Raw genomic sequence first — 13,341 nt, forward strand, 5'->3', positions numbered from 1 at the left:
AGCTCTCCATATTCCTCAGGAGAGAAGCCCTTCTTTGCCTGGACATCCCCTGCTTATCCTTCAACACTCAGTTGGGAGTCATCTCTAGGAGCGGTTCCTGACGCCGCACTCTGACCCCATTAGATGGCCTTCCTGTTCTCTGCCCTGTCCTCCTTCCCTCTAGGGCAGCGCCAGTCACTGTGGGTTGTCAAGGTCAGGTTTCTACTTTTCTGTCTGCCCAGTTTCTTGAAGACTGGGAAGTTATCTTAGTCATTTTTGTATCTCCAGCATTTGACAAATTGCCTGACACATAGAATAAATGAGTAAAGGTAAATCTCCCAACTATACAGTTAATGCTCTGCTCATCATTTTACATATGATTTTACATTTAAGGAGTTCAGTGTTACCTGTTAACAGTATTGTTGCCTATAAACCTGTCCCTCTCTACCTCTCTTCTTCCTCCCTCTCATACCCCTAGCCCAGTATGTGCTCTGAGCACTGGTGAGCACAGACCAAGATGTTTCATTTGCTCCCCCGGGGACAGGGCTCCACTCCATACCCTGTGGTTAAGGCGATCCAGCTGTGGGGAAAGGCTGAGCAAGCCCACGGAGACCACTTCCAGAGTGTCTGCTACAGACTTCAGGCCTGTCCAGACGTGGGGAGCAGGGCAATTGTCAGGGATGATGGAAAGGGGCCAGCACTGGGAAAGTGGAGGGCTTAGGGTTCCGGGGAATGACTAAGCCTAATGCTGGAAGCAGAGTGACTGTTCAGCCCCAACACCACTCCTTCTGGTTCTGGCTGAGCCAGCAGGGTCAGTTAGTAGTTGACCTTGACTGCTCACCTCTTGGCTAATGGAGGGAGGGATAGGGGAGGAAGTTGTCAACTGTAACATCCAAGGGTTCAATCTCTCCTCAGGGAGCTCTGATCCTGAGTATTAGGACTAATCTCTCCCTGGCTCCAGGGGTGCAGGTCAACATTCATCCTTGATTTGGGGAGCATTCAGGGAAGGCCTGAATCAGTCTATTCTCAGGACCCAAATTTGGGCAAACTCTGGCCAGACTAGTACTAGTTTAGGGGTGGGAGTGAAGATAGTAGGCAGGAGGAAAGGGCTTAGCAGGTATGGGGGGAAGTGGAATGGTCCAGGGATGCATCTCTGAAGGGCTAGGAGTGGCGGGGATGCTAGCCAGGTGATCAGCTTAGGGGCATGATCTAAATTAATCCTTGTAATCCCTGGACCCAGGACTCAGCCTCCCTCCTAATCTCATCCCAGCAGATCATCCTCTCTGAGGATTGATGCAGCCATTTATCCCCCTTTACCCTTATTTCTAAATACCTAGATTCTTTCATTAAAAAGAAAAAAAGGGAAACTTTTAAATATGCAAAACTACAGTGCAGAGAATAACATAATGAATATCCATGTACTCACCATTGAAATCCAGTAACTGTTCATTTCTTGTCCCATTTAATTAAGAAATAACCCGAGATAGCCCTTCTATTTATGGTTTTACAGTTTTACTTAAATACATGTATCCACAAACAACAGAGAATCCTGATTTGCGTGTTTTAAAAAATATATCTAAATGGTGTTATATTGTACACATATTCCTGAAAGAGACAGAGAATGAGGGAAATGTAATATTCCAATAGATAATGATTGCGTATTTTCCAAAACGGAAGAAAAATACAGTCCTCGGGTTTAGAACTGAACTTATAAACACACTGCAAAATATTGAAGAGAAAGAGAAAAATCTTAAAAGCAACCAACCAGAAAAAAAAAGCTTGTTTGCCTACAAAGATAACAATTGGCAGCTAAATTCTTTTTAGCAAAAACAGTTTATAGAAAGACTTGTATTTCTATCCCTTTTCTCTGCTTCCTTGGGCTGGTGTATATCATTTTTAGTCTTCTTTCTATGGACAAGGTAGACCTTTGATGTTCTGAGATTTATGCAGGATATTCAGTCCCAGCTCCTTGTCTCAGGTGGGCTGAGGCCACATATCCTATATCTGAAACCATTAAAATGCATCTCCAGGTCCCTGGGATATATCTGTGATCTGCGTCTGAAATGAACCATGGGCCACTGTGTTAGCCCTTTCCCTTTCTTCTTCTCTCCCTCCTCCTCCTCCTCCTCCTCCTTGTTTTGTAGTCCTTAAATTCTGATATCTGGGAATTTCCCTTTTAAAACCAATTTTGCAGTTGTTCATATTTTAATTTTTAAATTCTGTTTTATGCAGTATTTCTCTGCGTTTTAGGGGACACTGGGTGAAGAGAGAACTACATTAGTTCAGTCTGTCATGTTGCCAGAATTTCCTCTCTAAATCCTTTTTATCTTTAGTAGTATTCCTAACAGTACATTATAGTTTGCAAAGGGTTTTTACATGTAATTTCTGATTTAATCCTCCCAACTCTGAGAAATGAGTATTATTGTTCCCATTTTACTAAGAGGAAAGCTGAGATTCAGAATTGTAACTTTAATCCTAGCTTTTGGACTTTGAAGCCGATGCATTTCATAGCTTGGGTTTTACATAGAGAGCTGGCCTTATCTTGACCTCTAGCTCAGGCCCACCTCCCAAATTGTCCTGATCACTTACTCTTGACCTGAGGCTCTCTGAGAGGCTTTCTGCCTAACATGAGGCAACACTTTGGCTCTGGATTCAGTGCCTGGAGCTATATCAATTCCCTCCTGCTCCGTTTGGCCTCAGTGGTATATACATGGCTAATGGGGAGACTGACTGGTAGCTTGTCCTCAGGGTCCCTTTATTCAGTCACCACTGGGCCATCTCTGCTTCTACTTTTAAAAGGGCAGGCAGTGTAACATGTGTGGCAAGGAAAGGGGGACAGAAAAAGAGAAAAAATTTTAAAAAGGAGGGCTCGTCCGGGATTTGAACCCGGGACCTCTCGCACCCTAAGCGAGAATCATACCCCTAGACCAACGAGCCACTGATAATTATACTTTGCCAGATGTGCCTTTCCTGCCACATCAGCAGCCGCAGCAGTTTGTGGTTCCTAGAAATGGCCTCTCTTCTTCCAGGCTGGCTCCCAGCCCAGGCCGGCTGCACTCCAGCCGGCCTCACCCCTCGGCTCTCTCTTGCTCCTCCCCGGCCCACCGCAGAGTCACACAGATGCCCCACGTTCCAGGCAAGGCTCTTTCTTCTCCACAGCCAACCAGTTCTCCCCTAGGGCTGAAAGGTGGGGTTTCTAGGGATGATGCTGAGGAAGAAGGAGCCCGGCTCCAGTCACCTCCCCTTCCGGGAGCCCCAGGGCCTGGGGGCCTGTCTGGCAACTCCTGCACCATGAAGAAGCACACTGCTTTCTTACTTCATGATCAGACCACCAGAAAAAAAAAATCCTCCAAACTCATCAGCTTCTGAGGTGAGGACTGAGAAGTCTGTCCCAGATCACCCTTGATTAGGTGATGTTTGCTAAATTACTGTTTCTTCATCTGTCAGTTGGGGAAGTAACACCTGCCCGGGATGCCTTATAGGTCAATTTGAGGATCAGGAGAGAAATAGTATGTGAAAGCACTCTGCAAACTGTAAAGCGCTGTACAAAGAAAGGAGTTATTATGATGGCAACATGAGGACGGGGAGAAAATACACAATAGGAAAGCTGCCACTTAATGCTCACCGTGGGCTGAGTGGTGTGATCTGAGCTTTACAGATCCTGCTTAACCTCGTAACAGCCTTGTGAGATGGCTGTCCCCTCACTATAAGAAAAAGAAACTTGCCTAAATTCAGCTTATAAGAAGCCCATTTATCTGAATCCAAAGCCTGTTTGAAATGGAGTACACGCTGCTACTCAGACTTTCTAGAAAACCAGAGATGGGAATACATCCTGTAAATACGCGCTGTCCCTCCCCCACCTCATCCTGCCCAGGGAGGCTGCAGAGAAGAACCTGCCAATCTGCTCAGGGTGGCCTGGGTGGGGGCTCTTCAGGCTGGGGTTTCCCAAATAAGAGTGACAGGGGAGGTCACACCTCAGAAACTGGGGCCTTGTAGGAGCCCTCAGTAGGCTCCGCCAAGCTCTCTCTTGAGTGCTGCCACCATACCACAGCCATCACACCCCCAGGACCCTTGCTTACTTCCGGGGGCAGGGGCCACCCTCTGTGAGGCCTGGAGCTCCAGGTGGGGGGCTGGGCCAGGGACCTGTCTCATTGACCTTTGGATCTGGCCCTGTGTCTGGCACTTGGCAATCCTGCGGACAAATACAGACAATTCCCAACATTTCTGGGTGCTTGGCCTTGTGTAAGCACTTGACCAGATTAATCTCATTTCATCCTCACAGAACAACTGTTGTAGGCATCTCTTAGCACACGTTTGTGGAATAAATGAACATGTGAATGAACGAAAGGAAGGAAGTCAGGAGTGTGCACAAAAAAACCCAGTGGCAACAGATATACAAGCGACTCCTCATCACTTGGCTTGGGATAAAAACCACGAGCCTGAAGAAACGCTTCCCACCCTCCATCCAAAATCAGGCTTCCTAATGAACCAACCTGTCTGCTGAATAGAGGGAAGAATGGCCTTCACTTTAGAGAACGGAGTGGCCAACATTCCTTTGTACCCAGGGGATAAAGTTTTATTATCTCCATCCAGGAGTGTCTGGACTAGATGACTCGCTCTGCTAACTAATCATGGCCAGAGAGAAAGGCAACAGCTCATCTATCCTAAAACCAAGAAGACTTTTTTGGGTAGCTGTTCTCCGGCTTTAAACTGGCTTATAAATAAAAGCCACACAACACGTCATTCCATTACCTCAGCACACATTCCCTAGTTGTTTCTTTTGCTGGGTGAGCCAGGGGTGAGGTTGCTCTAAGCAAGGGCTCCAGGAGAACCTTGCTGAAAATGTTTCAGGGCTGAGGCCAGGGCTGGGTCCCAGCCAGGGCTTCTCTCTGGGGGTGCTCTTGGAATTTGAGGCAAGATCATTCTTCTTGGTGTGGCCTGCCTAGAGCAGTGTCCTGCCCCCTCAATACCAGTAACCCCCTCTTTGCCTGCAGCCATAAAACCACCCCGCTCCCATCCCCACCCCACACACTTTCAAATGCCTCCAGGATGGCTGGTCAGGGGAGAGGAGCGCTACTCTGGTGGAAATCCATTGGCACCTGCCATGCATTGTTTTCCAGGCTAAAATTACTGTGGCCTTGAGCTAGGCAGTAGGATTTTAGGACCTCACTGACTCATTTGTCTGTGTTTCAAAGCCGCAGATGCAATTCTCTAGGGAGAGTCATGGCTCTGCCTCTGGGGGTTTCTTCCCCTTCCTCCCAGGCATGAGGATAGCATTTGTTCAGACAAATCCTTGGAGGATTCCTCACTTTCACAACAGCCTGTGGACCTTTCCCTTATCTCTCCACTTATCTGGAGAGCCTTATGGCGAGGGGGCAGTATTTAACAGACAACGTTGTCACAACACATCATTTCAAGCTCATTGTCACCTCCTACACATCAAAAATACAGCAAAAACAAACACTGGTTGTCTCTAGAGAGTGGACCTGGGAGCCTGGGTGGGAAAGAAATGTATTTTTCACCAGATATTCTTTCGTCCTTTTTGAATTTTGAGCCCTGGGCACATATATAATCCACTGAAAACAGAAATGAAATTATAAAAAACTAAGCAGAGAGAAGCAACAATTAGAGGGGATCAGGAGAAATGCCTTTCAAGCCTCCAGAGAATTGAAATGTCCTCTGGGTCAGAGCAGCCGGGCAGAGCTGGTATTTGGCCCCCAGCCGAATGGTTCTGGTTTATGTCCAGTTCTGAATTGTGCTTTGTACAGAGCCCGTATTGAGGGTAATGGCAGGAGACCCAGTCCTGTGAGACTGGTCGTCGTGCTACTCAGGAATGCTGTTGAGGACATTGTTCATTATATCACACCAGTGTCTCCTTTGTGAACCCCCATGCTTGTCTGTCGTAATCTGAAGAGCAGTTGGTTTGTGTTTACTTTCTGGACGCTGAATTATGTAAATGAATAGCTGCTAGAAAGCACGAATGTGTGGTCCATCGATAGTGAGCTCCCAGAGTGGTCATATTCCTTTCTTTCTTTTTTTGGGGTTCTGGGGATTTGAGTCCCATCTGGGGTGAAGTGGTTTAATTGCCAAATTTTTTCTGTTTTTTTTTAAGTTGAAGTATAGTTGATTTACAATGTTGTGTTAGTTTCTGATGTATAGCATGGTAATTCAGTTATACAAATATATATATTCTTTTTCATTATAGGTTATTATAATGTATTGAAAATAGTTCCCTGTGCTATACATACAGTAGAACTCAGTTGTTTATCTATTTTATAAGTCTAAATCCAAATCAACGGTTCTCAACAGGACGGGAGGGGAGCAGGAGGCAATTTTGCCTCTTAGGGGCCATTTGTGTCTGGAGACATGTTTGGTCATTATGACTAGGGTGGTGGTAGTGCCGCTGGCATCTAGAGGCCAGGGATACTGTTAAACATCCCACATTGCACAAGACAGCCACCCCCCAACAGAAGAATTATCTGACCCAATACGTCAATGGTGCTGAGGTTGAGAAACCCGGGTCTAAATGTACCTAACATGATCTTCTGTAAAGCCTTAATGTATTATCATGTTCCTAAATTAATAAAGTAAATTTAAATCTGAAAAAGGTACAGTATATATATTAAATGTACAGTTGTCCCTCAATATCCATGGTAACCTCTGTGGATGCCAAAATCTTATAATGCTCAAGTCCCTTATATAAATTGTGTAGTATTTGCATATAATCTGCACACATCCTCCTGGATACTTTAAATCATCTCCAGATTATTTATAATACCCAACACAATGTAAATAGTTAGTACAATGAAAATGCTATGTAAATATTTGCCTGCATAGGGCAAATTTAAGTTTTGCTTTTTGGAACTTTCTGAAATTTTTTAAATTTTTGAATATTTTGGGTGAACCTGCGATGCAGAATCTGTGGATAGAGGGCTACTGTACCTCAAATGTCTCCAGTTTGGGTTTTTTTTTTTTTTAAATCATTGCCCTTCTCCTTTACCACCTACCCCCTCCTCAAAATCTCCCCTCCCACTTCATGGCTTCAGTGACTCTGAAAAGTTTTTTGTCTCCTGCTTAGATACCAGTGAGACTCTATGCTTGCATAGGGTACTTTTTGGCCTGAGTCCCCCAGGGGCATCTGCCCTATTTTAGCTGTGTCTGGACTGCTCTTAGCTTGGGCCCATGGCCCCTCCTTCTGATGTGGGGTGGGATAGGGTAGAAAGAGACTGGGAAAGTGTCAGGACAGTACCAGGTGAGGCCAAAGATGCAGCCAGCTGCCCTGAGTAGTTAGTGGAAGTAAGAGGGCCTGGGTGTCTTCTACGCACACTGGCTGGGTTGGCAAGCCAAGCCCAGGGGCTGCCCTTGCAGGCTCCTGTCCAAACCATTTGCAGAAGTGGGCACCTCAGCAGAGCCCTGCAGACAGCTGAGGCTGACTCACTCCACTCAGCCCAGGCCAACAAGTGGCCGGCCGTGTGCCCTGCCCAGGGAGAGGCACTTAAACTACTGCCTTCAGGGGCAGCCTGTGGCCCTGGTCCTAAGGGCCTGCCCAGGGCAAGAGGTGTGCTGACTCAGGCAATCCAATGGAGAACAAGTGGCCTTGCAATTCCTGGACCCTTATCTGGATCTCACCAGGAACCTCTGCCAGGAATTTAGCCTGTGGGTGAGTGTCTGTGTGCATGCACACATGCACACTCTTGTGCCTGGAAATGTCAGTGTTTCAGAAATGGCTGAGACGTCTCCATCTAGTCTTTCTAGCTCAGGCAGGATTCAAGGGACATAGATTATAATCCTAAAGTGTGGCCTTCAGGGATTGTTAAATGGAAAGCCCAAAGCGTTTGCCCAGCCCCTCTAACTTGGAAGGAATCAGACATAAAGTCTTTCTCTGCTTCAGTGGGTAGCAGCCACAGTCTCTGCTCAGCTTTCAGATCTCCGGCTCTTGCCTTTTGCTGGGCTCCTTGGCGACTCCTCCATGCATAGCTTAATAGTCAGCCTAGGATTTGAGGGGTGTTTATATGCAGATTTGAAGGCTTCCCCTTCTGTGGCCTCCTTCATTCCAGGAAACCTACCTTCAATTTTCAGCTGCTTTGGAGTCTCAGACTGTCTTTTGACTCTTCAAGCCAATAAAGGCTGGGACTTTGCTTGAGTTCGAGCTGTCCCTCACCATTTAGATGGGGAGTGTATTCAGGAAAAAAAATCATTTGAGTATAGATTGCAGGTGGTTCTGTTCATTCAAGGGTTGAGTCTCTTTCAGTTTCTGCCTGCTTTGGGAGTACTCTACAGTGCTTTCAAATAATTGTTTTTCATATTTTTTCCAGAGTTTATAACTTTTACCTATAAGAGGATTCATCTGATAAAAACTACCTTGCCATTACCAAGCCATCCTTTCACTTTTAACTTATATATATTTAAAGTGAGTTACTTTTATCTATATATCTGTAGTCTACTGAGGTGGGGAAGAAGATACACTCATAAGGGCTGAAGTGTAGTGTTGAGTGTAAGTGCAAGCAGAGCTTAGAGCAGAGCTGGGGTCTCTGGGGTGGGCTTCCCGGCAGAGGACTTTCCAAGTCAGGCTGAGAGCGGGGCCGGACTTGGATGGGGAGACAGGAGAAGGACTGGCAGCTTGGGCACTCCTGAGCTAAGGACAGGGGCAGGTGTGAACATGCCATGAGAGAGACAGTGAGCCAACCAACCTCGACCTGGCTGGGGGAGGTCTGAGTAGGAAAAATACCCTCTCTGGGTAGACTCACCATGAAGAAACTGGCAGCCTGGGATGCCTTAGACCTCTAGGCATTGTCGAGTTGCCCCTGAACTGTTCCATGAAGGCTGTTACTAAGGCGCTCCAGGGCACTGTTCATTCCCTGCCCCTTCCCACAGCCTGAGGCTGGTTCCCAGTCTGGCTGTAAGCCCAAGATCCCTGGAGAGGGAAACTTAAGGGGTACTGTCCACAAAGGGGCAGGCGGGGTGCAGACACCTGTAAGGATGTAGTGGTGTTTGAGCCAAACAAATAGGGGTGCCCTTGATAATTCCACTCAGAGGAAAAAAGGGGTGGAAGGACCTTTATTAAATATGGGTCAGCACCTGCCCAGGCCCCATTGAGCCCACTCTCACTCATTCCAGCACCCAGCATTGCATGGCCAGATTCTTTGAGCCCAATCTTTTATCCTTTGAAGAACACACAATCGGCTTTGGGGCCACAAAAGGAGGTTTAGGTGGGGGTTTGGGGTCTCTAATCCCGAACTTTGTTCTTAGGAGGCTTAGGATCAGTATTGATCTTTCAGGGAGCCTAAAAGTGGCTTTGGAGGAGAGTCCTTTGGCAGGGTGGGGGAGAAGTGGTGGTGGGAGGATGAGCTATAAGAGGAATCAGAGCGGGTGGGGGACATCCCATGAGCAAAATGTCAGAGGAGGAAGAGTTTTATCTGTTCAAGAACATCTCCTCGGTGAAACCGTGGGATGGGCCTCAGTACCACCTCGCCCCTATCTGGGCCTTCCGCCTCCAGGCAGCCTTCATGGGCTTTGTCTTCCTTGTCGGGACGCCACTCAATGCCACGGTGCTGATAGCCACGCTGCGCTACAGAAAGTTGCGGCAGCCACTCAACTATATTCTGGTCAACGTGTCCCTGGGGGGCTTCATCTACTGCATGTTCTCTGTCTTCTGCGTCTTTGTAGCCAGCTGTTATGGATACTTCGTCTTTGGGCGCCGTGTTTGTGCTATGGAGGCCTTCCTGGGCTCTGCAGCAGGTACTGCAGGAGACGGGGGCTGGGGGGAAGCAAAGGACCCTGCTCCAGGATTGGAGCCAGGGACCAGGCTGTTGGGTTACAGTGGGCCCCTCAAGAGGAGTCTGGGGGATAGAAGTTTGGTGTTCTTTTGAATACTGAGGTGCAAAGCAACCCACACCAGAAGTCTGACCACCTGAGTCCCAAAGTCTACTTGACTCATCATCAGTTCAACCCTCCTCCCAGCCCTCTGCCCCTGTGCTTTCTCCACCCCTGTATTCTGCTCTGTGTTCTGTCAGGATGAGTGGGGCTATTTACTCCATTACCCTCACATTTCATCACAGGTCTAGTGACAGGCTGGTCACTGGCCTTCTTGGCCTTTGAGCGCTACATTATCATCTGTAAACCCTTCGGCAACTTCCGCTTCAGCTCCAAGCATGCAGTGATGGTGGTTGTGGCCACCTGGATCATTGGTGTTGGCGTCTCCATCCCACCGTTCTTTGGCTGGAGCCGGTGAGAGTGCGGGGCAGTTGTGCTAACTTAGCTAGAAGCTCAGGTTGTGAGGGTGGGAAGAGAGTTGGGTCTAGTCTTTGACCTCTGATTTTTAAAGAACTGGTGGGACAGACAAGGGAAAGGAATGTGGGAAACAAGGGCTAAAGTTTACTCTGCAGTTGGAATTGCTAAAAGCTCGCTAGTGAGGACAGAAAATACTCCCTGCATGAAGTCACTCCAGGTTCTTAGTGGAGAACACAATCCAGGAACCTCCACTCCCGTTCCTCTAATTCTTGTAGTGAGCCTCGCAATGAGCCTCGCAATGAGCAAGCACCTGGTCCCTTGCAGGTACCTGCCTGAGGGCCTGCAGTGTTCCTGTGGTCCCGACTGGTACACCGTGGGCACCAAATACTACAGCGAGTACTATACCTGGTTCCTCTTCATCTTCTGCTATATTGTGCCTCTCTCTCTCATCTGCTTCTCCTACTCTCAGCTGCTGGGGGCCCTCAGAGCTGTGAGTGGCTTTTGTGAGGGTCAGGGAAGAAGGGGTCAGAGGGCTCTAGGTGACAGGGAAGAGTGGGTGAGTGCTCTAGCACATCAAACATCTGGAAATGTCCTTGGCCAGGTAGAGGGGTATCAAAAAGCAGTGAAGGAAGTGGGGACAGGGAGATGATGAAACAGAATGAATACGGTGGAGTCATCCCTGCTCGGGTCTGTCGAGAGATGCATGGGTTGTCTTCCAATGTCACAGATCAGAGAGCTGCCTCCATCTTGCCTTCCTCAAGGAATGGGAGCCAGAGGGACTAGGCCAGAAGCTGGGACAGAGGAGAGACAATTAGAGCAGATAGCCCCTGGTAGAAAAGGGTCCAGGGATCTGGGAGATCAGGACCAGGGAGAAGAGGGCGCGATGTTTTCTGTGCTCTTCTCAGGTTGCAGCTCAACAGCAGGAGTCAGCGTCGACCCAGAAGGCTGAGCGGGAGGTGAGCCACATGGTGGTAATGATGGTGGGATCCTTTTGTCTCTGCTACACGCCATACGCTGCCCTGGCCATGTATATAGTCAACAACCGTAACCATGGGGTGGACTTACGGCTAGTCACCATTCCTGCCTTCTTCTCCAAGAGTGCTTGCGTCTACAATCCCATCATCTACTGCTTCATGAATAAGCAGGTAAAGCTCTCTGTTTACATTCCTCCGAGACCCTGGCCCATGAGTACTGGTTCTTCCAACAATGACTTTTAATTCAGAGCATCTTGGACTCTACTCAGAGGCTTTCTAGTGGTGAACAGGGGAAACCATGCAAATCTTTAGTTGGCTGGAAAGCACTTCGTAAGTAAGCACAGGGGTGAAGGTGTGGTCATTAAGACAAGATCACAGAACCCAGGGAAGACAACTTGAGCCACAAAAATCAAGTTGCTCTAAAGGGCAGGAGGAGAAGTGAAAAGACTGTTTCATTGAAAAAACTGATAGACTGACAATTCCCCTAAATAAATAGTCCTTCCATTTCATGAGTTCTTAATCCTTTTCAACTTCTAGGCTGCAGGAGCATTTATGTAAAGCACAGAAATCACAGCACATGCATAAATTTCTAAAACAGCTTATCATCTGAAGGTACCAGGTGGCCTCCTGTCCTAAATTCTGAATCTAATAACTCAAACTCAGATGAGTCTAGGAGGGTTCCTGTCTTATAGGGCAAACACTCTGCTTTGAGAATTGTTACTTTGTTTCCTCAACTCCAGAGATGGATTAAAAATGAACGTGAAACCTCCTGGAGAGAAAGAATTGGCAGTCCTTTCCCAGTTGGGAGCATCTTCTAGTAATGGTGAAGTGGGTGGGCAGGGCCATTCTGGGGCCACTTTTGACAGTGCTCTTGTGAGGCAGTCTGGTTCATGAGGTTTCTGAACAGTGGGGTCTGGGTTAGCCAGAATGTGTAGGGATTATTGTAGACCCAGGGGTAGCAAGTAGCCTTAGCCTGGTATATAGCTAGCTCTCAGGATTGAGATGATATATTCAAAACTACTTGAGGAGATGCTGGGTATAAGGCATTTGGGGGAAGCTTTGGTGACACAAAGAATGTTATCTTTCTTCCCCCACGCTTCCTGATGTTATCTCCTCTGTACTGGTCTGCCCAGGGGACTATCTGCAATTCTGCTCTTTCCTTCAGTTCCGAGCTTGCATCATGGAGATGGTGTGTGGAAAGTCCATGACAGATGAGTCTGACATGTCCAGTTCCCAGAAAACGGAAGTGTCTACTGTCTCTTCCAGCCAAGTTGGCCCCAACTAAGGAGCCACACTGGCCTATTTGCAGCAGCTAGGATTTTACATTTAAGGAAATTTCTGTTTTCTCTGTCAAACCAAACTACTAACAACACAGAAAAAGGGAAGGGGAGTGATAGTCATCTGGGGCATCAATTTTCCATTTTCCTACTATTTCCTTCCTACTTACACAAAGCTACTGTTCCAACTGGGTCTGCGCCAGACCACCCCAAAGGCCACTTCAACAATCATCAGTTTCTGCTCTTCAGTGGCAGTCTACAGCACTTGGAGAACAAGTATCGAAATACAATGCAACTATGGCTAATTTTTCATTGTATGGACAGTTATTTTCCTTATTAACATTTTTTTCCTACTGAAGAATCTGTTCAGAGATGATACAAATTACAATAAACTTTTGAAAACACCTCAGAAATGGGAGACATTAAAAAAATAAAATAAGCCTTTTAGTAGGTCCCAATTATGTGTTTGAAAGAACTTTCTTATTCTCTGCCAGCAGTTGCTATAGCTTTGGCAGGGACAGCCATGGCCATAAACTCCCGAGCCAGCATGAATTATTCCAGGTGCTTCCTTTCCACCAACCTCCTATTTGACTAAACCTATACATCTGTCTTAAGCTGTGTATTTACTAAAGTTAATAGTTTAGTTCCTGTTATGTTCTCAAAATGAATTTGCACATCTTAATACCATTTATAAACTATACAAAAACGTGCAAAAAAACTGTTTTACTTTATACTTCCCCAGCCACCCCATGAAGAGCCTTTTTGAAATAAAAATCAAGATAAATGTGTGTACATTCAGAAATGGCTTGTGTTTGGCATCAGACAATCATGTAATGAGCAGCTGGGCTCCTCTCCACTTATATGGCCTAAGGGAAGCAGAG

At 47.0% G+C, this 13,341-nt stretch overlaps 1 protein-coding gene and 1 non-coding gene across 2 annotated transcripts; one reads left to right on the forward strand and one right to left on the reverse strand.

Moving 5' to 3' along the window:
- Positions 1–2,844: 2,844 nt before the first annotated feature.
- TRNAP-AGG (transfer RNA proline (anticodon AGG)) lies at positions 2,845–2,916 on the reverse strand. The gene has a single exon. It is a non-coding gene; the product is annotated as a tRNA-Pro (tRNA).
- A 6,446-nt stretch (positions 2,917–9,362) lies between these two features.
- OPN1SW (opsin 1, short wave sensitive) lies at positions 9,363–12,918 on the forward strand. Its single transcript, XM_006202271.3, has 5 exons — positions 9,363–9,717; positions 10,038–10,206; positions 10,534–10,699; positions 11,115–11,354; positions 12,349–12,918. Exons 1-5 carry the CDS (start codon positions 9,363–9,365, stop codon positions 12,466–12,468), a joined length of 1,050 nt encoding a protein of 349 aa, XP_006202333.1. The 3' UTR covers positions 12,469–12,918.
- The last annotated feature ends 423 nt before the right edge of the window (positions 12,919–13,341 follow it).

Source organism: Vicugna pacos, chromosome 7, assembly GCF_048564905.1.
Source record: "Vicugna pacos chromosome 7, VicPac4, whole genome shotgun sequence".
Classification (NCBI taxonomy): domain Eukaryota; kingdom Metazoa; phylum Chordata; class Mammalia; order Artiodactyla; family Camelidae; genus Vicugna; species Vicugna pacos.

Excerpts from the sequence above, each read along its gene's own strand:
- OPN1SW (XM_006202271.3), top strand. The coding sequence starts at position 9,363 with ATGAGCAAAATGTCAGAGGAGGAAGAGTTTTATCTGTTCAAGAACATC. Across the intron at positions 10,207-10,533 it reads CCGTTCTTTGGCTGGAGCCG|GTACCTGCCTGAGGGCCTGC; the intron begins GTGAGAGTGCGG and ends GGTCCCTTGCAG. Across the intron at positions 10,700-11,114 it reads TGCTGGGGGCCCTCAGAGCT|GTTGCAGCTCAACAGCAGGA; the intron begins GTGAGTGGCTTT and ends TGCTCTTCTCAG.